General features: G+C 42.3%; 3 protein-coding genes across 5 annotated transcripts in view; 2 read left to right on the top strand and 1 right to left on the bottom strand.

Moving 5' to 3' along the window:
• The first annotated feature begins 3,226 nt into the window (after positions 1 to 3,226).
• LOC307031571 (helix-loop-helix protein 2-like) lies at positions 3,227 to 5,166 on the top strand. The gene is made up of 2 exons (XM_079668784.1): positions 3,227 to 3,556; positions 4,295 to 5,166. The coding sequence occupies exon 2, from the start codon at positions 4,332 to 4,334 to the stop codon at positions 4,704 to 4,706; it is 375 nt and encodes a 124-aa protein (XP_079524910.1). The 5' UTR covers positions 3,227 to 3,556; positions 4,295 to 4,331; the 3' UTR covers positions 4,707 to 5,166.
• Positions 5,167 to 13,275: 8,109 nt separating this feature from the next.
• LOC307031544 (vang-like protein 1) overlaps positions 13,276 to 25,531 on the top strand; it is a 46,624-nt gene continuing 34,368 nt past the window's right edge. For 2 of the 3 annotated variants that reach the window (XM_079668743.1, XM_079668741.1), the window contains exon 1: positions 16,782 to 16,939. The gene's annotated coding sequence lies outside the window, so the exon portion shown is untranslated. Of the gene's footprint in view, positions 13,404 to 16,781; positions 16,940 to 25,531 lie in introns of those variants that run through there. The other variant, XM_079668742.1, reaches the window with a different exon arrangement.
• On the bottom strand, positions 17,650 to 24,485 carry LOC307034610 (general transcription factor II-I repeat domain-containing protein 2-like; the record flags this gene model as incomplete). Its single annotated transcript, XM_079673439.1, has 2 exons — positions 17,650 to 17,690; positions 23,126 to 24,485. The coding sequence occupies 2 exons, from the start codon at positions 24,483 to 24,485 to the stop codon at positions 17,650 to 17,652; spliced, it is 1,401 nt and encodes a 466-aa protein (XP_079529565.1).

The raw sequence follows: 25,531 nt of genomic DNA, 5'->3' as shown, positions 1-25,531 counted from the left end.
GTCACTTTGCAACTTCCTGAATCTTCAAAAGGACGTCCGCCCACACAAAAAGAAATGGCCTTTAAAGCCTTTACAATTATTCGCCTTAGCCTCAAATATGATTTGATCCTTTCAAAAAACTCAGGTTTGAGATTTGCATGTTATTTCCTCAGAAACTCTGCAGTATTAGGCCCCAGCTGGATGGCTGATACAAGCCCTGTGAAGAATAATCATAACCATAAATCAGTGCGCTGCTTCCTGTGTGTCTGCCTCTTCTCCATGATTATGGGAGAGGGCAGACTAAACCCCTGTTCCTGGGGTGGTCTCTCCAAAGGAATATTTCACCCTAATATGAGTGGGATTTGTTCATTTGAAAATCTTGCAAGAACTCAAATGAAACAATCGTGTCTAAGTTTGGTTTCCAATAACTTAGGGGAAAGGAATATTGCTTTGATGCAATAGTAATGCTCTTTTTACACACAGTTGTCATGTATATTTTACATATTTGTGATGGGGTGGTTCGTCTTATTCTCTTTGGACAATTCCTAAAACTTATTATTTTAAAGGGGATGTCGATGTGGAAGAGAACACGTGATTGAATATGCAGATGAGATGTTGATATAGGCATTTTACAAACATGATCATAGTACATATATTATCTATCATTCTTGTTATTCTTTGGTGAATTTAGGAGAAATCTTCAGAAGCAAATTGACAAAAATAGCGATATCAACACCTTAATGTGCATTTTAAATAATGTCTTTCCATTTATCAGAAAGAAACATGTTAGCAAGAAGCACTTTAGTGAAAAAGGATGAACTGCATTTTCATGTTTCTGGATCTTCATGAAGTATTACATGTTACTGACATGTTCTAAAACAGAAGTATGATCTAATGTGAGTTTCAGGCCACCAACACAAAGTCTTTACCAGAAACATCTTGACTACAGCGAGTGTCACCCTCTGCCTGAAATGACCATCCTCTGGTGACTGCACCACCCGTGTGCACCGCCCTACATCAGCTGTGGGATGTAATTGCAGCAGGCACAAACAAAACAGCCTTGGAGGGGTCCTTCATGTCTTTGGCCAAAGGCCTGGCGGACTGAGGGAGGGTGGGGGAGGGGGGGGGGGGGTGACGCAGACCAGCGAGTGCAGACCATCTCCACTTCTCCGTCTGTGGAGCAATTAGGGTGGTGGGCCGTGTGTGTGTGTGTCCGTGGGCTCCAGCTGTCAGGAGGCCTCTGTCTCCTGGTCCTGACATGTCTCCGATACACCCCGCTGTGAGTCTCTCTGTGTCACACACACTCCGTGGACCCGGCCGGAGCCCACGGCGAGCTGTCCGTCAACTCACACACACACACACAAACACACACACACACACACACACACACACACACACACACACACACACACACACACACACACACACACACACACACACTCTCTCTCTCTCTCTCTCTCTCTCTCTCTCTCTCAAGCACACAAACATGCTGAGTTTTCACCGATATTGTCTTTCTGGCTCTATGGTACTTCTCTCTCACTCTCAGTGTGTTTGTGTGTGTGTGTGTGTGTGTGTGTGTGTGTGTGTGTGTGTGTGTGTGTGTGTGTGTGTGTGTGTGTGTGTGTGTGTGTGTGTGTGTGTGTGTGTGTGTGTGTGTGTGTGTGTGTGTGTGTGTGCGTGTGTGTGTTTGTGTGGCAATAAGCATGGCGGTGGCTGCGGGCCACGGCTAGTCATCCGTGCTTCCCCTTATCGTTTTAATCACCTCGTTAGGCGCAGCTAGTCCCCACACTCGCTGCCCACTGCCCCCCCCCCCCCCCCCTCTGTAGCCCGGCCCTCGTGACCCGGCGCTGCCACCGGGCACAGGAGGGCATCATGGCAAGAGGGCGGGAAGAAGGGAGGAAGAGAGGAGAAACTTTAGAGCATCCAACAGGTTACAATACATTTCCTTAAACTGTTTCTTAAGACACTTAATGTAATATTTCCATGTTATGCTGTTTTACATTTCAATGGGATACTCTACTTGAACTGTATTTATTCGACAGCTGTAATACTGAAAAGAGAGAGTAAAGTTCAAAGTTTTAAATATCAGAACTTCCTCTCTCTTTATTCTCTTGTCTTTTCTTTTTCTCTCTCCGTGGAATCGCAGCAGTGCCATGAAAGTAACATGAAATCAAGATTTGTTTTAACTTTGGCAGCACAGAATGGTTAAGGGGGCAGCTGTGAAGGCTAGTAACCCTTAGCATGGGCTTAATTTAGTCACTTTTAATATTTTCTAATAGCTCAAATAGTGCAGGAAAATAGGTTATGTGTTTTTCCTCACACTGTTTTTCCCTTGGGCTTAAGAAAATAATAAAAGTGTCAAACATGTATTTTCTTTTTGGTTGAAAGAGTGATTTGGACAGCATCAGTGTCTTTTCCCCCCATGTTGACTAACTTAAGTTATGAGTTATTATTGTCATTTGTTGTTTTTATTTAATCAGGCATGGATGTTAGCTATAACCAAAGACAATACTTTTTCTTCAGTGACAAACACCTGAGTCTGCTTCATTCCAATTTTCACCAAAACGTGTTAACAATCAAAGGGGCATTTTGACAGGACCAAATGTCAGTGTCGAGTGTCATTTCAAAATAAAATACAATAAGATTATGAAAACATTAAAGCCAACATGACACAAAGATGTAAACTAAACTGACTGACTTTTCCAGTGTTGTTGAATGACCCTCTTGGGGAAAACAATCCCTTATCTTATCTCATTTTATCTTAAATGACAATGAAATAGAAGTATAAAGACCCTTTTATAATCAGATTAAAAAACTCCCATACCTATCTGTATTTACTTTTTCCAATCACCACTGAAAACCTTCTTTATTTCCCTCCCCATCTTTTATCATGCACACATCTCTGCTTTCCCTTTGCCCACTGTACTCCCACGGGAGAAAGAGCCTGAGGGCTGAGGGGCGTGAGGAGGGAGGGGGGAGAGAGGGAGGGAGGAGGTGTGTGTTTGTGAGGGAGAGAGAGAGAGAGAGAGGGGGCGGCGTCAGACAATACCATTCCTCAAATATATTCCGTCCCTGAAGTGAGCCTTTATTAGCCGGGATCGTTTGGATCTTATCTTGCATATGACACTGTGTGGAAGAAAGGCTGGAGGAAGAGCCAGAGAGAGAGGGGGATTATCTGTGAGCTGCATCCGATCCTCTGCACCCTGACACGGGAGAGCCTCGCTTATCTCCCCCTTCATCCCCATCTTCCAGGGACGAGTTCTCCACTGTCTCTTCTTTTGTCTCTGGATCCCACGGACTGACTCATCACTCTTATCTCTCTTTTTTTGTTTGTATTATCACATTTGTCTCGTGCAGGAGCATTCACCCTGCCTGACTTGTGACCCCCCATGCTGCAAGTTTCCATGCTGACAGAGTCCAGATAGATTATTTTATTTCGGAGAGTCTGAAGGTGCATCTGTTGAACATCTGATGGTTGTTTCGGTGGAATATGACTTAATTTGGAGTTGAAGCTCCGCCAAAGCGCGCTTTTTAAGTTCGTTTCCAGAAGAGTTTTGCTTCCAAATTATTTGTCAAGGTGAGTCTCAATTTTTAAATGGATTTTTTTCCATATGAAAGTTTGTTATTAAAATGTTTGTCCCCCAATTTGATGATTTGTTGTGCTGCCAAGTTCTTTATTTTTACTTTCCTCGTTTTTTAAAAACACATATCTCCATTAGTTCCATGTCCAGCAGATGTCAACATTATTCTTCCTTCTTTGCCTCCATGCTGTCAAGTCTCTCTGGCCTCAGCCAAGCAGATGTGTTCATCACACTGTGACAGATGGCACATTCTGATTATGTTAATTCACAAAAAAGGGACTTTCTCCTCCTAAAAATGATCACAACTTACGCATTTCTTTATTGTAAGGATTATCAAACAAAATAATAATAATTTCGAACGAAAAAACGAGACTTTAAAATGTGTTTTCCTAATTAGTAAGGCCTTAGGCATTGATCAATTATCCATTACACGAATTGTTGGATGCATTTATTATTTATGGAGTTTAATGTTATTATGCAACGAACGTAGACTGATTTTGGGTTTATGGGGGGCCCTGGCACCCAGACAAGCCCCCGCTGGGGCATCTCTCATACTTGGGCCTCGGGGTGGCAGAAACACTAAACACAATTCCGTTTAATTGACATTTTCTCATTATTGAAGATGCATCGAGGAGGCTCGTAATTTAAAATGTAGAAATGTTTTTAGGACATTCAAGTGCAGTTTTGGGGAGAATATAAATAAATGCTTAATTGTTGTTCTGTCCTCACTACAGTTTCTCACGTAGGAGTGACAGCCAACAGAGAATAAAGATGATGCTCAGTCCGGACCAGACGGAGGCCGACCTCTCCTGGACTCAGTCCGACCCGGAGTCCATCCTCAACGGCCTCAAGTCCACCGGCTGCACCTCGGACGAGCCCTGCACGGAGGGCGAGGACCGGCCCAGATGCAGATCTGACCAGCCCCTTAGCCGGGAGGAGAAGAGGAGGCGGAGGAGGGCCACGGCCAAGTACCGCTCGGCCCACGCTACCAGAGAGCGGATTCGGGTGGAGGCGTTCAACGTGGCCTTCGCCGAGCTGAGGAAATTACTCCCCACCTTGCCCCCGGACAAAAAACTCTCCAAGATCGAAATACTCAGACTGGCTATATGCTACATCTCCTATCTCAATCACGTGCTGGATGTTTAAAAGTGACCCCCACCCCCCCATGAAACAGACATGCTTTGGTTTGGGCTGAAGACTCAAGCGCGTAAATGCTGTGCGTCAGTTGGGTATGGCAAGGTTGGCTGAGGAGGGGGACGGATACGCGATATTTTCGTAGCCTTTCATTTAGTGCAGAGATGACCTGGAGAAAATGTGTTTAAAAAAACAGAATAACGTTAAATGATTGGAGGTTAAGGACAATATTTGTGTGCTACAATATGAGTGAAATGCAGGGACTCAAATTCAATATTTAGGTTTTAATTACAACAGAATCAGCTCACTTAAAATACAAATCTATGAAATATTCCCCTCTTGTCCCCGGATCCTCGGATGCTGGGACTTTGCCATACCTGCCAGTTGACTGAGTTGCCCCCCCCCCTCCCCCCGCAGTCTTGGTTATTGTGACGGGGGTTTAAAAGTTGTGGGAAAAAATGCACAACTTCCAGCCCAGACCTGTGAACAAAAAGCAACAAGCGCCGAGGAGCTGTTAGATGCAATAATGAGAATTATGATTATCACCCAACATGCAGTGGGGGGTGGGGGGGTGGGCTGCAGGGGCCCCGCAGGCATTCATGTCCCCCTCCCGGAGCTGGAGGAGAGGAGGGAGAAATGTGGAGGGATATCAAGAATTTGGTTTTGAAATGATATTAGTTAAATCCTAATGTCATGGATATATTTAAATCACAGTCCTGCCCTCACTGTACAAATCTGAGGTCTAATAATTAACACATTTCACATCGAGAGGAAGGATGTAAAGAGATAGCTGCTTTAGATCTAGTTTAGATGATGTGTTCCGTGAAGGAAGAAAAAAAATGCGTAAGTGCCACTTATGACATATACAATTGTGACCTTAATAATTTTTTTAAAGTGTATGGAATTATTTATTTAATTGTGTTTATATTTAAGGCTAATGTATTTATGTTTATATCATAGGCTGGCGTCTTTTTGTATAAATGTATATTGTTTTGTTGCTTCTATATTTTAGGCTGTGAATTGAACTTGGAAAGTGATGGTGTTCTGTTACAAAAGGGCCGTTCTGTTACTCCATCATTTATTCGTTTGGTGTATGTTTGATGTATGTCATTTTTATATTTATTTTAATGTCACGTCTATTGCCTATCAATAGCAACGATAAGCACTTCAAGATGGGGTCCAATGGCCCCATAAATGTTTATTTCCCTCCACCGTTGTGTTGCTCGAAGAATAAGAAACGGGCTGCTCAAATTTGCAATTTCAAAATGTCAGAAAAATGTAATAAACGGGCTCATCAGAAGCAACCCTCTTTTTTGCTGTTACCAAAAAATAACACTGATCATTTTGAAATAATAGTCTGAATTTATTCTCCTCAATGCTTTGATGTTATATTTTGGTTTATTTATTTATTTGTGTCATGCTTTGTATTACGAAAATCCAATAAGTCATTTTATAGTGAAGGAAAAAAACAAACATATCCTCTATCCAAAGATTTTGTGTCTCTTCAGGGTTGTGTAGGCTACTTGTTGCTTTATGCAGATCTTTTGTAGTAGAGGTGTCTGTGACAGCTGGTTTCTAATGAACAAACTTTCATATTTTCCGCTTTTATTTTTAATTAAAACGGAAATACTTGAAAAATCCCTCTCCTGGTTTGAAATATTTTTGTTACAAATGTTTTTGAAATGCATGGAAAAAATAGCGACAGCTGTAAATATCCAGCTGATTGGCATGATGGATACTGAGCAGGATGACGTAAGGCTCGTGCTCTTTGACGCGCGTGCACGTGCACATGCGCTGGGTGCTATAAGTGCAAATCAGTCCAACATATAGTCTACTGTACACACACACACACACACACACACACACACACACACACACACACACACACACACACACACACACACAATGCATGGGGAAAGAAGCAAACCAATTTGGCACACTCACACATATCCTACTGTACACACATACAATACAAGAGAGTGCACACCAATACAGATATTAAAAACAAATCTGTGCGCACACACACATATCTCTCTTTCTCTCTCTCTCTCTCTCTCTCTCACACACACACACACACACACACACACACACACACGCACACGCACACGCACACACACACACACACACACACACACACACACACACACACACACACACACACACACACACACACACACACACACACACACAGTGGTCAGCAGCTAAAGGCAGTGGTAGCCTCCATGTGTGCTCCTGGCTGAAAGGCTCTCCTCCCCAGAGAGGGGGGGCAGGTGTTACTCCAGACGAGCCAAGACAACCAAATTACTGGCCGTCTGGCACCTCCCGTGGGAAACCCGGGAAGAGAGGAGGGATGGGAGAGATGGAAATTTATGAGCGAGCGAGCGCCGAGATGTAATATTGCCAAATGGTATGAACAAAAAGATCCAAATATTTATATTCATCTGTGATATATAACGGCCATTCCCATCGATTGGGCTATAAAAAGCGTGTAGTTGAGTTACAGAGCAGGAGATGTGTGAATGCTTTTATCCACATCAGATTATCATTTTACTGAACCTTTTATTTTATTTTGCACAAGCATTGGTTGGCCCTTTGGGAATCAAACCCTTCACCCAGGAAATGCCACATAAGCTGTTCCAATTGGGGAGCAGAATACATAGGTCAAATTATCAAAGTCTATCTATCTCTTTTTCTCTCTCCCTCTCTCTCTCTCTCTCTCTCTCTCTCTCTCTCTCTCTCTCTCTCTCTCTCTCTCTCTCTCTCTCTCAGGTGGCAGCTGCAGTGATTTTAGTGAATCCATGTTGCCTGTTCCAAATCTTTTTATCCGTGGAGACCGAAGGTTGCATGAAATGTACTTTGCTTTTCAGCTCAAGGGCCCCCTGTGTGCTTATTCTTTTCCATTTGGCGCCTGTCAGTCTGTCAGTCATCCACCTTGTTTTACCTTCAGCTGCACCCACACGGGCCCCGGAAGTTTGTATGGGGACAAGGCTGCTGTACAAGTCAGATTGACATTTTTGGAAACTAACTTTAAAGCAACTTTCCACAGAAGATATGGCACAATGGTTCCTCTCATGAAAAGATGCATTCATGAGAAGTAAAACGCAATTTTGCTCATTTCAATACCACCAGGGGCCTTGCTGCTGCAGGATTACTCGTTCCGGTATGTCCAATAACTTGTGGCGGGTAAAAACTTGAAGTTGTGCAATAGACTTTACTGAGTAAGCTTGCTGCCTTTAATTTATCATTCTTTTAACAAGTATGTGACAGTTGAGAATCTCAATCTGCAATCCCTCGACATACTGAAATGTACACAACTTTACTGTTCGCTTCACTCCCACTACTAGACCATGTGCATAGAACCTCCTCAGCAAACACACACATGTAGAAACTAGCTAGTGAACATAGTGGAGTATTTAGCATTTAAAGAGACATATTCTCCCCTCAGGAGTTGTTGGAGACCATAAACAGAGCTAAAATAGAGAGAATACTGGACACTCTAAAGGTGAAAATGTGTCAATGTTGTGTTAACAGTTTCTGAGGCTCGGTAGTAGCAGCTTGGGGCGGATTTAAAGCAATAGACTGAAGAGATATGTTGGGAAATATCATCCTGTTATATGTAATGCTACATTGGACACTGTTAGCAAATGTGTGCCGTTGGTCATTCGCACCAATGGACTGTTGGTGTTAATTCGCCCCAAACAGCCAATACACCAACTGTTCAGACGTTAGCTTCAGGCTAGCTAGCAACGGGTGCTCCGACTGTGTTTGGTTTAGCCCTGGCTTGAACTCAGAATGCAGAAACTACTACTCTTTCTGTTATTTCCTTCCAGTTTCTCTCCTTTCTTTTTCTTTTTCTTTGTATGTTTATGATGCAAACACTAAAACAGGCACATTTTTCGCTCACGTTGTAACATTTTGACGCATTTTTGTGTCATTGAATTTGCAGCCAGAGAAGTTATGTCATTCTGATTCCTGGTCTGTCCAAAGACACAGTTAAAATATGTCACTTAGAAGAAGACTGTCACGCAAGTCACAAAGTAAAGGCGGCATATTTGTTTCATTCTTCCAGCACTTTGCATCACATACAAAACCATTCATTTAAATGTTTGATCATCATTTGATCATCATTTGATTCTAATTAGACACCATTCCAACCGGACTGGTCCAATATTAAAGACAGCTCTGTCTTTAAAAAAAGAAAAGAAGCCCAATATGTTGCATCAACAGATTGTCCTCTTCAGAACACAAAACAAGCTCTGTGATTCTGGCAGGGGTGGACATGGACTTCTGCTGCAGCTTATTGAATGGAGGAGTCCATCTGCACGTCTCCGTGAAGCACTACAAGGCCATTTGTGCTCCTCATCCCAAAAGCTTCCGTAGCACGAGTCCTCTTCAATTTATTCTTTACAAACCCCCAGAAGGGGCAGGGGAGAGGAAAGTGACAGGCGAAGCCCAAACTGCTGAGGGCGGCGAACAGCCTGGCTGACAGTGTGGCCGCTGCATGTGTGTGTGTGTGTGTGTGTGTGTGTGTGTGTGTGTGTGTGTGTGTGTGTGTGTGTGTGTGTGTGTGTGTGTGTGTGTGTGTGTGTGTGTGTGTGTGTGTGTGTGTGTGTGTGTGAGTGTGTGGTGTGTGTGTGTGCGTGAGAAAGTACCATGTTTCACCAAAACATCCCCCCCCCCACCCCCACCATTATGCACTGTGGGTTTATGTAATGGTGGAGGCCAAGGAGTGACCATATGTCAAGAGGTGTGTGCAGACAGCAGGGGATTATACAGCGGCCATTATCAGCGTCAGGGCATCCTCCTCATCACCATTCAGGTACACACACACACACACACACACACACACACACACACACACACACACACACACACACACACACACACACACACACACCCACACACACACACATTTAATTCTGAGGGCTCACTAGCTCTGTGTAAATTGGACAGGGAGGGAGAGTATGACAACAAACAGCCATATGTTCACAGTACGAGAACAACACTTGGGGCTTTTGGTGCTGCCTCATTTTTGCGCCCTGGCTTTTATTCTTCACATATTATGAAAGTGTTCATGTTCAAGGGGAGAACTCCCCCGTTAATATTGCAACCTCCCGCCCCATCTTTTCTCCCTCATAGAGGTGTGTGTTTGTAGGTGAAGCCTGCACATCCCAAGTGTGTGTGCAGCATGAAGGGTGCTCGTGCAGCAGAAGTACAAAGCCTGGTCCATGTGTTGAAATGCAGCCCCCGGGATGGGCCGTATTCTTCCTGCCTCCTTCACCAGCAGGGTCCCGGGGCTCGAGCTGGCTCATGGCCCTTTGTCTCCAAACAGATGGAAATGGGCAGAGGAGAGGAGAAGTGGAGAATCAGAGAGAGAGGAGGGGGAGAGGAGAATGGTCGGAGGATGGAGAAGGGGAGGGGAGGGAGAAAGAGTCAGTCTGTTCTCATTAAGTGCTGTATTGAAGACGACGTCCCCCCACAATGCGTCAGCAGCGCGGATGGTCCCCCTCTCATTCAGACTCACGCTCGGACCATCTGTACCCGGCCTGTCAGGAGGTGTGTGCATGCATTAGGCCCGGCACACGGCCCAATCTGCCCAGTTAAAACACTGATATTCATTGGGTTTCAATTTGGTTAAGATCTTTAAATCCAATTGTTGGCCTTTGTTGTGGTCGCCTCAGCGCTTGTGAGTCACCATGAGTCAGGACGGAGTTTATTCAACACCCTGCTGTCCCCTTTCCCTGTCAAAGGGGCCACAGCCAAGATGTAGATTTGCAATTAAAGAAACATAAAGACATTATCTCAACTTTAATCCCCTGTTTTAATGACTCCAAAATGAATGATTTGCTTATCTGTCCGACTCAATTTCAAAACATTTAGTCATTATTGCATAAAATAATTTTCTTAATTGACCAATTAATCAGATGATCTATATACAATGTCAGCAAATAGCAGCAAATGCAACTATCCAGACTCTATTTTGTCGTTTTTAAGCGTCTTGTTTTGCTTGTCAAACAGTCCAAGATATTTAGTTTGCCATCAAAATACAAAGATAACCACAATTGATCTAATTTATCTCAATTTAACTAATGTGCCCCATAAATACTCATCTGTGGGAGTATTTGCAAATGATCTGAGTGATCACTGTGCTATAGCCACAATTAGGGACACAAAAGTCCAAAAGGGTAAACCTTGCATTATCAGTAAGAGAGACAAAAAACATTTTGTGGAGCAGGGCTTTGTACGTGATCTGTTTGGGTTTGATTGGGGTAAAATTGATCTGTGTGCTGATGTAGAAACTGCATGGTCTTATTTTTATCTTGGTTTTATGGAAATTATAGATAGACATGCACCCCTGCGTATATTTAGAGTGAAGAGAGTTGGTTGGTTTTCTGCTGAATTGTCTAGTCTCCTACATGAGAGAAATAAGGCCTGGGCAAAGGCTAGGAAATCAGGCTCAGAGGTAGAATGGCTGCGTTTTAGGCAGCTAAGGAATAGCTTCACTTCACAAATAAAAAGTGCTAAGTCTAAGTATTATCTGTCAGTTACCACAAAGAACCTGAATAATCCTGGAAAATGTTGGAAAGCCATAAAATCGATATCCACCGGTGAAATCCGTAATGAGCTACCTCTGTGCCTTACCACAGCATCTGGCACCATATCGGACAGGGCCACTATGTTAAATTGTTTTAATGAGCATTTTGTGTCCTGTGGCTCTCTGTTTGATTCTGTTACTAACTCTGCTTCTGTGAACACCACAGTCTGTGACTCTGAAAAATGTGTTTTGGAAAATCCTTTTAGTTTTACTCCTTTTACTGTTGATGTTGTTCGTGAAGCATTAACCAAGTTAGATCCTAAGAAACTGGCTGGTCCGGACAACGTAGAACCTTTCTTTTTAAAGATAGCTTCAGATTGTATTGCTCCACCTTTTACTACTCTTTTTAACCTCTCCCTCAGCTCAAACACAATTCCAAAATTGTGGAAGTCAGCGTATGCCTTTTCTAAAAGGTGGGGAGGCCACTTTATTAAATAATTATAGGCCCATCTCTAAATTATCAGCTCTGGCTAAGGTTCATGAACGCCTAGTGAGTGAACAGGTAAAGGTGTTTTTATGTACAAATGAAATCCTGTCTAAACATCAGTCAGGCTTCAGAAAGCAACATAGCACCATCACTGCCACAATGAAAGTGGTGAATGATGTGGCGAGTATTTTTATTGATCTTTCCAAAGCGTTTGATACCGTCGATCATCGCATCTTAAAGCAGAGGCTACTCAGTATTGGCATATCCAGCCATGCAGTGGGGTGGTTTGTGAACTACCTCTCTGAAAGGTCCCAATCTATTCATTTTGATGGGCTGTCTTCTGAGTGGTTACACATTACTAATGGTGTTCCTCAAGGTTCTGTTTTAGGTCCAGTTTTATTCTCCATCTACATCAATAGTTTAGGTGAAAATGTCGATGGAGCAACCTTACATTTTTATGCGGACGATACCGTGATGTACTGTGCAGGTCCCTCCATTAAGGAGGCTGGTGTTGAATTGCAAGCTGTTTTAATATTATTCAGACTCAGCTCTCTGAACTAAAGCTTCTTTTAAATGTTGATAAAACCAAGGTAATGCTCTTTTCAAAAGCTAAAAAGACACCAGAGCCTGTTGTAGATATTGTAACTACACAAGGAATAAAACTTGAAGTGGTTACCTGTTACAAATACCTTGGTATCTGGCTTGATGATTGTCTCTCTTTTAAACGTCATGTCAATAACCTGCTTAAAAAGCTGAGGGTTAGGCTAGGTTTCTTCTACAGGAACAAGTCCTGTTTCTCACTTGAGGCCAGGAAAAGGCTAGTCACTGTGACCTTTTTACCTGCGCTGGACTATGGTGATCGGATTTATATGAATGCACCGGTCAATTGCCTGGTCAAGTTAGATGCTGCGTATCACAGGGCGCTGAGATTTGTGACAAACCGTAAAGCATTAACCCATCACTGTACCCTGTATGCAAGGGCTGGTTTGCCTTCACTAACTGTACGGAGGCTCAGTCACTGGTACATTTTCATATACAAAGCCATGTTAGGGAAACTTCCATCTTATATCTGCTCCCTGATCTCACGGAAAATTGTAAGTGGCTACTGCCTGAGATCGAATGCTGTGGTTTTATTAAATGTGCCAAGTGCTAGGACTGTCTTAGGGAAGACAGCTTTTAGATGCGCAGCTCCAATGTCTTGGAATATTCTGCAACTGAAATGGAAACAAAAGCAATCTGGTGCCACTACATGTTTTTAAAGCTCGGTTGGATGCTACTCAATCGGAAGCTGTTGGTATCTGCTCATGTGGATAGAAATTGTAATCCCTGTAATGATGCTGTATGATGTCCTTTTTGTTGTTCTGTTTATGTTTTTTGTTTCATGTGGAACCTACTTGAGCAGTTCTCCCTTGAAAAAGAGATCAATGATCTCAATGGGATACACCTGGGTAAATAAAGGTTTGAAATGAAATGAAATGAATTTGAGAAGTTGGAATAGGTGAGTTTTTGCTGGGAATCTCTTTTTTTGTAAGCTTTTCTCATCCTAACAATTGAATTGCACATTTTGTATTTAACGTTTCTTTTGTCCTCACATTATTTGCAGCTCAACATGCTTGGCAAAATATGCTGTGGCCCTTATGGATCACGTTTAGATGGAAGAACTGCTTTGAGGCCTGCAGCATTTCAGGTAATATCGAACTTCAGTCACTTTACCTCACAAATTGAAAAACCAAAAACATATTGCCATAACGGATCAACCTTGAGGGCCTCGAGGGTCTGGGGCCCGGATCATTTTCCTGTTTTTGTTAATCCAGCCTTGCTCTCTCCTTGTCATAATACAGTTTATGTTGGTTCTATGTAGTATTTGTTCCTTTTTAATGGTAGTATTTATTTTCGTATAGCAGCCTACATAAACAGAAGACTATGTTCATAATAGACTGAAGTTTACTATCATTTTTTTACACCTACTTTTGCTGCGGTGACATTTTGTTCCAGACGTTCACACGCCAGTTCAGTCACCTTTATATGAAACCTATGCATTTACATATATATTTATTTTAAATGTCATTCCACATCCCACCCTCAACTGTAAACGGCATACATGCACCTACTTGGATTGGCCCTTTAAAGCTTATTCATCAAACACTGAATGTAATTGGCCCCTGAACATAGCATCTCATCTGACTGACTGTAAAGTGGCTTTTCCCGGGAAAATATCCCATTTGCACAGCTGTACACTGAATATAAGTGTGTGGGGGGGTCTCATAAACTGCATCTCTTCCCACTTCGTCTTCATTTTTACACGGGTTCATTTTTCTCCCCTATTTACCAAAAGCCCCTGTAAACTCATAAACTCCGTGTCTTCGGGGAGGGATCCATCCATCTTCCGGACACCAAATTGAATTGATCTCGAGGCCCCCACCTTGCCTTTTCAATAGGGGCCATCTGCGCGCGCTTGCTGCTTTGAATGCACGTGAAAGAGTGACATATGACGCGCGTTCCTCTTTGTAATCTGATTTCAGAGCAGCTGATTGATTCACACACGCCTCTTTTGTTAACGTGTAGATGCCATATTGACTTTTGAGTTATTTAAATTAAAACTTCTCCTTTTTAATTGTTACTTCCAACTCTTGACTGTTTATATTGCTTGGCATAGTTGTTATTTAGGGCCATTGCAAATTAGCAAACGATCAAAACCCAGAATATCGATATACTATTGTACTGCTTTAAAGTTCGGAGCAAATACATACGCTGAAAAAACTGAAACATTGGCTTTAATTAAATGTATTTTGTCACATAACTGTATTAGGTTAGTTGAAAGCATATTAAGTTTGAATAAAAAAATATTAGGTTCAACTTAATATTAGTACTTTTTCGTTTCAGTTTTTTCAGTGCAGATTCATTTCTGATATACATTTGTCTTTCATTTTAATGACTGTTTTATATGTGAGAAAGAACTGTCAGGATTACTTGACAATGAAACAAGTCAAATTAAGTTTGAACTCATGTAATAGTGAAAAAGAACCACATGGTGGTGCACTCATCTCAAACTAGGATGCTTGACAGCTTATATTCATATTCTGAGAGAGTATAAGTATAACAAATATATGAATAATATACTTTATTCATATAGCACCTTTCAGAGAGAGTTTCAAAGTGCTTTCACATGAAAACAGAACACATTTTATACACACAGAAAAAAACACTTTGTAATATGTAAGAGTAAATTGCAATTAAAATATTTTAAAAAATGTCATAATAGCAATTTAAAAAAAGTGAGCTTTAAGAAGTAAGTAGAAGTAAATGTATGTATTTGTTAACCTTTCAATACATGTGTGTATGCAGAAATATTGAATTAAACACTCACCCCTCCCCCCTCCTTGACACGGCATCAGTGTTTATTCTTCTCTCCATGGGGTCGTGTCCCAGTCATGACCTCCATTGTGTTCTGGAGGGGATGAGATATATCTCAGGGCGTGTGTGTGAAGTGTGTGTGTGTGTATGTGTGTGTTTGTCGGGGGCAATGATGCAGTTCAAAGGAGGACAAAATATTGATTCATATACAGCCGTGTAATTGCTGGAGGCATCTGTTGCCTTGTGGTTTGAACTTCCATGTGTTAGGAGTGTGAACGAACTGGTGTGAGACCCCTTTGTCTGCCAACACAATGGCAGAAACAGCTGAGTAATGTCAAATCAATCGCTGGGGATATATGTTTTTAATTGCTTGTCGGGACCTTTATTTAACAAGATACAGGTGCACTATAGGAACTGGAAATGGTGACTATTGTGCATGAGATGTTATGAGTGTGTGATCGCTTGAAATAAAATCAAAGTGTGTACATTATACAGCACGTTTCTTATAATTCTGATTAATACCAAGTTTCAGCCAATCAGGGTGCAGCTTCCAGACTGCTGTGGTGCTCAAACCCCTACACTTTATAAGAGAGGATCAGCGTTCTCATTTATTTTCTGACAGAGAAATTGGACATTGGTTTGCTTTCCCTTTTAAGAGTGTGCCTGAAGGCCTCAGAGGCTTCTTTGTGTCTCTGTCACTGACTGTGTCCAGGCCAGATTGTTATCTCTGCTCTGTTGTGTTCTGCTTTGAGTGAGTGAGTGTTGTATCCTTGTTTACCTTGTTCAGCTTCATGAGCTGTGACCAAAACACTCTCTTTGCATGGCTAGATAAGAGCATGATAGTTGATTTGTCTAAATATTTGAGAAACCTCTGTTAAAAGTAAACCACTAGTACTTATAGGCTTTGTGTTCTGAACTGGTGTCTTCATAGTAGAGCAGACAGAAGACGTGGTTTCCATGGCATCAACAGTTTATTGATCGATGTCAAATTGTTGTCGTTGACATGTGTGACATCTGTAAGGCAAATCTAATTCTTGTTGAGGCAACACCGCTGTCCTGTCAACTTAGTGCCCATCTGCTTCTTTGAAGAGACATGCTGATTTGTCAAGTAGTTTCTAGTGATTTGGAGATATTGATCAATCGGCAGTGACATGCATGGAATTGTATTTTTCCATAGACATACTAGTCATAGGTCAAAAATACTTATCAAATTAGTGTTTTTATTTAGATGAGTATAAATGTGTTGGCTTACCTTGAGCTTTATTTTGCAGAACATTATAAAGCTGTTTTCACTGTTTGAGACGTTTTCTTTTCATACAAAGAAAATGAAATATGATGCAAAGAATCTATAAAAACAGATCAACAAATAATAACAATGATATTACATCTGTAAATACAAAAAGGCAGAACCCATACTATAGCATGCAACTATAACTTTTTTTTAGAAAACCACTATGGAAAGAAAGACATTATCATTTTAAGGCAGTATCATTACATTTATTGTAGCCATATGCAGTAAGATCATATGATAAATAAATAAGTCAAACTACTCATCATTTGGACTTGTATTGGTGCGCACATAATCTCTCGTGCCCCTCTATACCAAACATTACTGTAATTAACCAGACCCGTTTGTAATATTGGCAGTGGCTTCACGTGTTATAGACGCCTCCTAGCGGCATGTGTCCGCACTGTAGCCCATATGCTGAAGCACTGCCCCCTGTGAAATTCCTAACTGCCAGGGTGATTCCTCCGGTCACTGAGGGCTGCTTCCTACTACAGCCAGCCTAGCGTGCGCTCTGGGACAAACTATTTAATAACCTCTGGATAAATGATCAACCACTGGAATGATATCTCCAGCGATAAAGGGTGAGTTATGATCCAATAACGCAGTGTCAGTCATATGTATTCTGCAGATCATAGTGCGGACTCAGTACACTATAGTGTGAAGCTCTGTCGTACACTATAATGTCCTGATTCTTAAAGCCTATTAAATGTAGGTTACCGAGCCTTCTTATTTTTATTTCTACAGAACAAAGGCTGTTGCTCAGTGTTAGTCTGAAAGCGTCTTTTTAAAGAAAGGCTAGGGAACACGCCCTAGCTGTCTTTGCTACCTGTATGAAAGGGAATGCTTTCAACTTCATGTGAATGCCCTCAAACTGCGGGCACAAACTGACTGGGGAACTTAACCGTATTTGTTAATGTTTCGAGTTTGTTACATAGTCGGTGTGTCGGTTTATGGCTCCTCTTTCAACCAGAAAGTCAGACAGCCACTGCGAGACAGTACAAAAGTCAACTATGTTGCATACGGGTTGACTGGATCCGCAATACCCCCGTGGTGCACCGCAGCTCAGCTGTAAACTGTAACCTGCGGCGGCGGAGTTGACGCGGAGGGATACATTGTAGCAATGCCATTTATGCAGAAAACACGGAACACCCGTTTAAAACCGCTATAACGTGGTTTGGTGTTTCAAGTAGCCTCACATATAGGTTATTGAGGTTAGGGGCATGAGGGGGGGCTTCAGAGGCCACGGTGATACCAGGGAGTTTCCTGCCGCTAGGTTCGCCTGCCTGACGGGTCACAGGTAGGGGCTGGGCAGGGAAACCTGCTCTGGAGCTCCTACAGACAGAGAAATTAGAGATAAAGACAGACGTATATTCGCTCCTCTATGTCTAGGCTTATGAAACTCTTCCTTTTTGTTTGACTGTTAAGACTGGATATCTGCTCTGTTTTATTGACCCACTTCTGATGTAAATTGACAGAAATGTAACTTAAATAAAATGACTACTAAATACTAGGCGTTTGTTGTGTTGGGCTCATGATATTTGTTCTTGATTATTATTATGCAATTAACATGTGCTTTATCAACAAATTGTCAAGATAGAAGAAATAAGCCCTTCCAAAGCCAAATATACATTTAAAAAAAATACTTTTTGTCTTTCAAACTGTCCAAAACCAAAATATATTGTATTTGCCATTTTATAATACAGAGGTAAGAACAAAACATCACATTGAGATGAAATGTTCGGCATCAGTGTCAAAATAGTTAAATTGAGTAACTATAGATTTTCAACTTATGCCAGAAAACAAGGAAGGTTTTATCATTACCTCAATAAACATATTTGTAACAGATGGCAAAGGTATTTATAACTAAATATCACATTGCAGTAGGAATGCACACTGTATCTGACATCCTTGTAGCTGTCTTAGCTAAAGCTGCATGGGAGCAGTGTGACATTGTGAGAGCCAGACCGACATTAAATGGTGACAACAACTGTTCTTCCTCTCTTTAAATGATGTAACAGCCTCATTATCATGAAGACATGTATGTTCTGGATTAGCGTTATGTTGGAGAGTTTATGGATTCTCATTCACTTTTCCTAACAGAATTATTTTGCATAACAGCTGCAGAGAATATCGATGGCGATGATGACACCTGTCAAGAGCTCTCAGATGTGAGGGTGTGTTTGAGCGTGGCGTGCTACATCATGTGAGAGCTCACAGCATGTGTGTTAATATCAGTTATAAGCATTTAATGTTGCAGGGTGAATATGTTCTACATGACGAACTTTAGTTGGACAGAGTTATTCCAGTCACATCTCTTCTGTCTGCAGTGCATAGTTCCGCATTAGCTGGTAAGGCAAGATGTCAGTCAACTGCAACAGCCTTTGTGTTGCCATGGTGATTCTAATAAACATTATCTCCATTTCATGGAAAGGTCAACAGTCGGACGTCTTAGCCTCTGGCTTGTTCTCAGTGCTGTATTAGAGGGAAAAAGTTGAGAAATGTTAATCCCTTGATAGGAAATATGTCAGTTAATTGTTTCTTGCCGTCGTCTGTTAACTCATTGCTATTCCACTCCAGCTATGAAGAGCATGTTCTTGTGACTTGCTCGATAGATTATTAGGTCATTTTGGCAGCAAAAAAGTCATAATTCACAAAGTATATCAAATGTGTCCACACGTTACAAGAAAATAAGACTCTGTAGAAACCCTAGTTATAAAATCCAATTTGTAAAAGTAACCTAACTTTGTGCAAAAGAAGGCCTACCTAAATACAGTTCTAGTTTTCATCATGATGCATTGTTTTTATGCAGTTCATCAATATTCTATGGTGCCTTTCTTGTCCTATTTTTGTCACGTGACTAACAAACCAATTTGTCTCAATTGAATCTGAACACAGAAACATGGATACACACATTTGTACATCCAGTATGAGTTAAACTTCTTAAAGGGGCCCTATGGCCGGCTCTGTTGTGATTGATCAGTAGGCCCCGTGGTATTAAACACCCCAGGTTTATAACAACCCATGAGTCCGTTTACTCACTGACTCAGGATCAAATCATTGTGGTTGCCTAGTAACACCAGCAGAAAAATGCAACAGGTAAAGGCCAAGTGTGAACGAATCACAAAGGTGTGAGTCATCGTTAATCACACATACCTGTTATTGAGAGCAGACAGCAGTTTGTAACCAACACTGCACAGAGTTGACATGCTAATGATGCTATTTATAAGCAGATATAATAACCACGACCTCTTTAAATGATAATGATAAATAATAGCCCGTGGTTCTGCTGCTGTTTCTCCGATCCGAGGGGTTAAATACTATGACTCTCAGGAATGTTGATTGAATTCCTCAGAATTAATGAGTCTCATTTGCTCAGTCATGGACAGCAACTTGTGACCGGTCAGACTTCCAAAGTGTCTCGCTGTAATTTCCCCACGTGGCCTGGCACGGAGTTGCCTCCTCTCGACCTGAAGTGATATCATTAGCTTATTTTCTTCAATTATGGCGTGAGGAGAGGTGTTATCACGGTGCTGATAGGGGCAGAGGGCGTCATGGTTACGCAGGGTGGGATGAGGCGATGGGGAGAAGTGTCAGTATGGCTACTTTCTAATTATTTATCATTTCTATGATTAACAGATATTTTTTAGAAGATTATTTCAAAACTCAGGTCAAATCACAGAATATTTATTTATTGTTTTCGCTGTGGTTTAGTTGAAATGATTATTCTACTGAAGTAAAACTGTTGTTTCCATAGCGGATCAGTGAAGAAAGCAGTGTAGGAAATCAAAGGCGTGCCATAAAAGGCTGAGGGATTTGAGGATGAATCACTGCTGAGTGTGAATGAGCTACAGGGGGCTTTTCACAGCTCGCCTGAAAGGAGGGTACGAATGAAAACATAGGGGATCATCTGATCTGGTTCATTAGATGCTTGATTTGCCACCAGAAGTTCTACTCTATAATCAGTGGTCTGCAGAGGTTCACTACTTCACTAACTTCACAGACTCCCTTTCAAGGTTTGTCCCTGTGCTATAGGCTCAGTCAATCCAGGAGGTCGTGACTCCTCCTTCCCTAACTGCGTCAGAAAGGTCAGTTTGAAGCTCCAGACATTTTCCAAATCAGCCCTATTGTCCAAAAAGGGATTGAGATGAATGCTGATTGTGAGGTTACACTACATACTGCCATAGGTTGTCAAAGCGTCAGCATTTCCATCATCCAGCAGTTGAAGATGGACTGATGTATCATACGTGCAGCGGATCAGAGCTGATGGGTTTACGGCGGCTGACAGCAGATGTCTTGTGTCTCCGGAGTAACTCTGCTCCAGCTCCCCTCTCCGACATGAAAGTGCATTCTTGGGCTGTTTACGCACCGCTGTTTGTTCACAGTTTATGCCTCTGGATGTTTACCCTTGAGTTCCTCGAGTCTATGCACAGGTTGTTACACCTGTTAGCTTGTGGGTTTTCAAAAGGCATTTGTAGTCCTGAAGTTTGGCACACAGTACGGCTATAAACATGATTCATATTTCCACACACCGAATAAAACGGTCTTGTGAGACTCTTCCCTTCATGCTTGCTGTAGCCCTTCCTCCTCTTCGCTCCTAGTTGCCAGTGTTTGCCAGGACAAACAGACAAGCCGGCGGCTCAGCGGGGGGGCTTAGATTACTGTGAAGAACCTGCCAGCCCCCCCCCCCCCCCTCCCTTCCTACCACAGTTGGGGGATTCCTGTTTCAGCGCCGGACTGGCCCTTAAACTTGAAGTGGTTCCGCTTACCAATTTTCTCTGACACGGCAAAGAGAGAAACCACATGTGAGAACGCCCTCGGATCGTGTTCCACTTCCACATAGACCTCAGAGCCTTCCTCTAGTGCTAGTGAGGAGCGCAGTGCTCAGCGGGAAGTATCTAAACAAGTGGGAGACTCCAGATTTTAGCGAGGAAACACACAGGGAATAATCGATGAGTTTTAAACCGAGCTGCCCTTTGACTGAACCTGGAGCAGACCCTCATGTAACCCTATTAATCCCTCATTTAGCCCTTGCTTTTAAGAGGATTAAAACAGGTGATGGAAATGCCTCTGTGATTGCGCCCAGCTTGCGTAGCAGTCATTATTCATCTGCTACATTCCTGCAGTACAGCATTAGCAGTGTCTGCTTCTATCTTGGTCCCTTTAAAGCAAACAGATGGTTCTCCAACCACCTGTAGCTGTATCAGGGGCCGGACCCAGAATCCATTATTATAAGACCCCAGACATGCAAATCCCTTGTTGGTGCTGTGCGTTGCATGTGTACTTGTCTAAAGGTCATTTACGCTTTGAGACCCCTGAGTCAGACTTTCATATGAAAATAAGTCAGATAAAAAGAAAGTAATTAGTCATTTTTACATCTCGGAGGAAAACTGGAGATGCCATCGAGTAAAGAAGTACACCAGGGGTGTCAAACTCATTTTCACAAAGGGCCACTCTGGGAAATTGGAATCACATTAAGGGCCGGACATATGCTTTACTGACATGCCTTTTTTATTCAATAAACAACATAAAAACATATCTTTCAATGTATTGTTGTATGTACTATATAGCCTTCCCATATATATTTAAACACATTGCTTGGCAATCATAGCATTGGGTAAAGCAAAATAATGCTTTCTGGCTAGCATACAGCCAACTCAGAACCTGTTGCACAGGCCTGAATATGACAACAATATGAAAACATTGTTGTGTTGAATAATAAACAAACACAAATCAACCTAATATAAAAGGAGAAATATTGAACGTTGTCCCACATTTCAACAGATATCACAAGCCTTGATACAACAATTAAATGGTTGTGTGGAACATTGTATAAAAGTAAAACACATCTCAACATGTTGTCCCTTGCAGTCTGTCCCATTGGCATAACATCAGCTGCAAATAAAACCCCCAACATTTACATACTAACCTCACTGTCAAGCAAAACACACATTTAACCTAATTCACAGACCAGTACCATATGTACATTTATATATATATAAATATATATAGCCTTTTCACATTAGTTGGTCAACATAAAGCCCAAACTAAGTCGACAAAAAACAAAATTTCTTAGCATCATAGCATTTAGTCAAGCAAAACAATGCCTTCTGAATACATTTGAACTGGTAGGCAGCCAACTCAGAGCAACCTCTTTCACAGGCCTGAATAGGACTATTTAAAAAAAGGTTATTTGGGACATTATATAAAAAGGTATGGCCTGATGTAAAAGCTAAATAATGAATAGTGAATGATCTTGCCCACATTCTACAACTCTCAAAAGGCTTGTTTTAAAGTCCTGAATATGGTTGTGTGGGACACTAAATAGTAAGCAAAAAAGTAACAGTAACAGATCTTTGATCATATTGTTAACACGTCCCATATAAACTGTAGCCTTCTGATTTGCAACCAGGTGCACATAAATGTCAACAAACGTACAAATAAACTTTTCAGTCAAGGAAAACTCACATGCAGCTAATTTCCCAGATTTGACACATCAATATTGGCATGCTATTTTAAGCCACCAGACACCTGACATCTTTTCTTTGATGCAAGTTCATCTATTCTTGGCTGAAAGTCCTGAGCTGTAGCCACTTTCAGAATGGAGCCAAGGTGTTTGTCTGTGAGTCGGGATCTGTGAGAAGACTTGTTGATCTTCATCAGAGAGAACATCTGCTCACACAAATATGTGCTCCCGAACATGCTCAGGACACGGGCACACAGAAGGCGGAGCTGTGGCATTGTGCTTGGGATGAATGTAGCAAACTCACCTGCCCCAACAGAGTCAAACTTGGCCTTTAGTGGCCCATTGCATTGTAGTTCTATTAGTTCTAACTGTAAGTTATCTGGGGCGCTTTCCACATCAACTGAAAATGGATTTGTAAAAAGGTCAAACCTGAATTTCTGGGTCTCAAAGTCGGAAAATCGCCTTTCGAATTCGGCTTTGAGTGTTTTCAGTTTTTCTGCGCATCTCTCATTCGGGAAAGCAGTGTTGAGGTTGTCTGCAACAGACTGACAGGTCGGGAAGTGAACATAGTTTCCCTGCTGCATTTGGTTCTCCCACAATCGCAGTTTTGTCCGAAAGGCTTTCACTGCATCGCGCATGTCCGTGATCAGCTGTTTGCGTCCCTGCAGTTTCACATTCAGTGCGTTGAGATGGTGCGTTATGTCACACATAAAAGCCAAGTCATGTATCCACTTTTCATCGGCCAGCTCGGGGACAGCTTTCTCCTTCATAGCCATGAAACTAGCAATATCCTCGCGCACCTCATAAAATCTGTGCAACACCTTGCCACGGCTTAACCAGCGTACTTCTGTGTGGTATGGCACATCTTCATACTCCGAATTTCTCTCCTCCAAAAGTGCCCTGAATTGGCGGTGGTTCAAGCCCCGTGCTCGGATGAAATTCACCGTTTTCGTAACCACTGTCATGACATGTTCCATACCTAGCACTTTTCCACACAGGGCCTCCTGATGAATAATGCAGTGGTAAGCAGTCAGCTCTCCTCCCGTCTCCTTCATCTTCTCTCGCACCTTTGCTACCAGTCCACTCCTTTGCCCACACATAGCAGGCGCCCCATCGGTCGTCAGCCCCACAAGTTTATTCCATGGTAAGCCGGTTCCACTGATGCACTCATCCACCTTTTTGAAAATATCCTCGCCGGTGGTTGTTCCGTGCATCGGTTTTAAGTCCAAAAGCTCCTCAGTAACAGACAACTGTGCATCCACTCCGCGGATGTAAATCGCCAGCTGAGCCGTGTCTGATATATCCGAACTTTCATCCACAGCAATTGAGTAGTTTACAAATTCTTTTGCTTTATCTTTGAGCTGTGATTGCAAATCGTCAGAGAGCTCATCCACACGGCTGGCTATGGTATTTCTTGTCAGACTGACATTGGCAAAGTTTTGTTTATTGGCGGGGCAGACAATGTCACAAACTTTAAGCATACAGTTTTTTAGAAAGTCCCCCTCGGTGAATGGCTTCCCTGATTTAGCGATTTCCTCTGCTATGATGAAACTTGCCTTTACAGCTCCATCTGTTAAAGATTTGGCCCTATGAAACATATTTTGCTGTTGTTGCCTGCCTTTTTTGAGCTCCGTGACTTTCTGAAGCCTCTGTTCCCTGTCCATGGTGGCATATTGCTGCTGGTGGGCCGTCTCAAAATGACGACGCAAATTATATTCTTTGAACACGGCTTTTGTCTCATTGCAAATAAGACACACAGGCCTCTCTTTATACTCACTAAAGAAGTATTCTATCTCCCACCTCTCTTGAAATAGCCTCCCTTCAACATCAATCTTCCTTTTTTTTGACATTCTCTGTGTTACTAGCTAACAGGTGCGGGCTAGCAGACCGTTAATGCTTCTGTGTTGGCTGCTACGTAGGCTCCGCAATTGGCCATAGGAATTGAGAGCGTTCTGCCTGTGCCAATCAGGTACCAACAACGTAATTTGCGTAGCTTACGGCGTAGGCTCTTCGTGCCGCCAGAACAGTATCATACATTTAAGCGGGCCACATTGTATTGATGATATAAATTGATATGCGGGCCTGATCAAAATTGTAGACGGGCCGGATTCGGCCCGCGGGCCTTGAGTTTGACACATGTGAAGTACACTAACACTCATACACTTGGATGAGTAATCCATTGGTTGACTTAATCGACAGTAGAGTAAAGCCACGTTCTTAGGAAGACCCTGCTTCGCTCTGCGTGTTGTGCGAGATGAGCAGCAGCAGAGTTGAGCGAGGATTTGTCACCTTGTGAGGATGATTCAGGCTTTTTAAAATGATTTGCACAACCAGCACATCAAAATATGCCGCTGCACAACCTTCAAAGCGTTTCAGTCGTCTGTCAGTCACGCAGACTTGCACATACACTCAGATGTGCCGGCACCACAGAACTGGGTCACACTACATGTCTTGTGAGTGTATTTCTGGACCTGGTGAAGTGTGTTTTCCCTCGGATAAAGATTCCAGTTTGTGCGGACTAAATCTGAAGGGAGTCTTCTTCCTGAACGCAGATAAGCAGGGATGTCTCGTGAGCATTTCTCAGATCGGAAAGTATTTTAAAAAACTGGATGATAGATGCAGAACAATAGGGATGTGTTCACTCTAATACTGTAGAATGATAGTCTTAAACATGCTGTCACTTCAAAGGACAGCCTTCTGGTTTAATATC

This window comes from Notothenia rossii, assembly GCF_949606895.1.
Source record: "Notothenia rossii genome assembly, chromosome: 3".
NCBI lineage: Eukaryota > Metazoa > Chordata > Actinopteri > Perciformes > Nototheniidae > Notothenia > Notothenia rossii.
The sequence above is the reverse complement of the archived record's forward strand: the minus strand, read 5'-3'. Positions and strand labels throughout refer to the sequence as shown.

What these genes read in the sequence shown, in the direction of transcription:
- LOC307031571 (XM_079668784.1), top strand. Translation starts at nt 4,332, where the DNA reads ATGATGCTCAGTCCGGACCAGACGGAGGCCGACCTCTCCTGGACTCAG.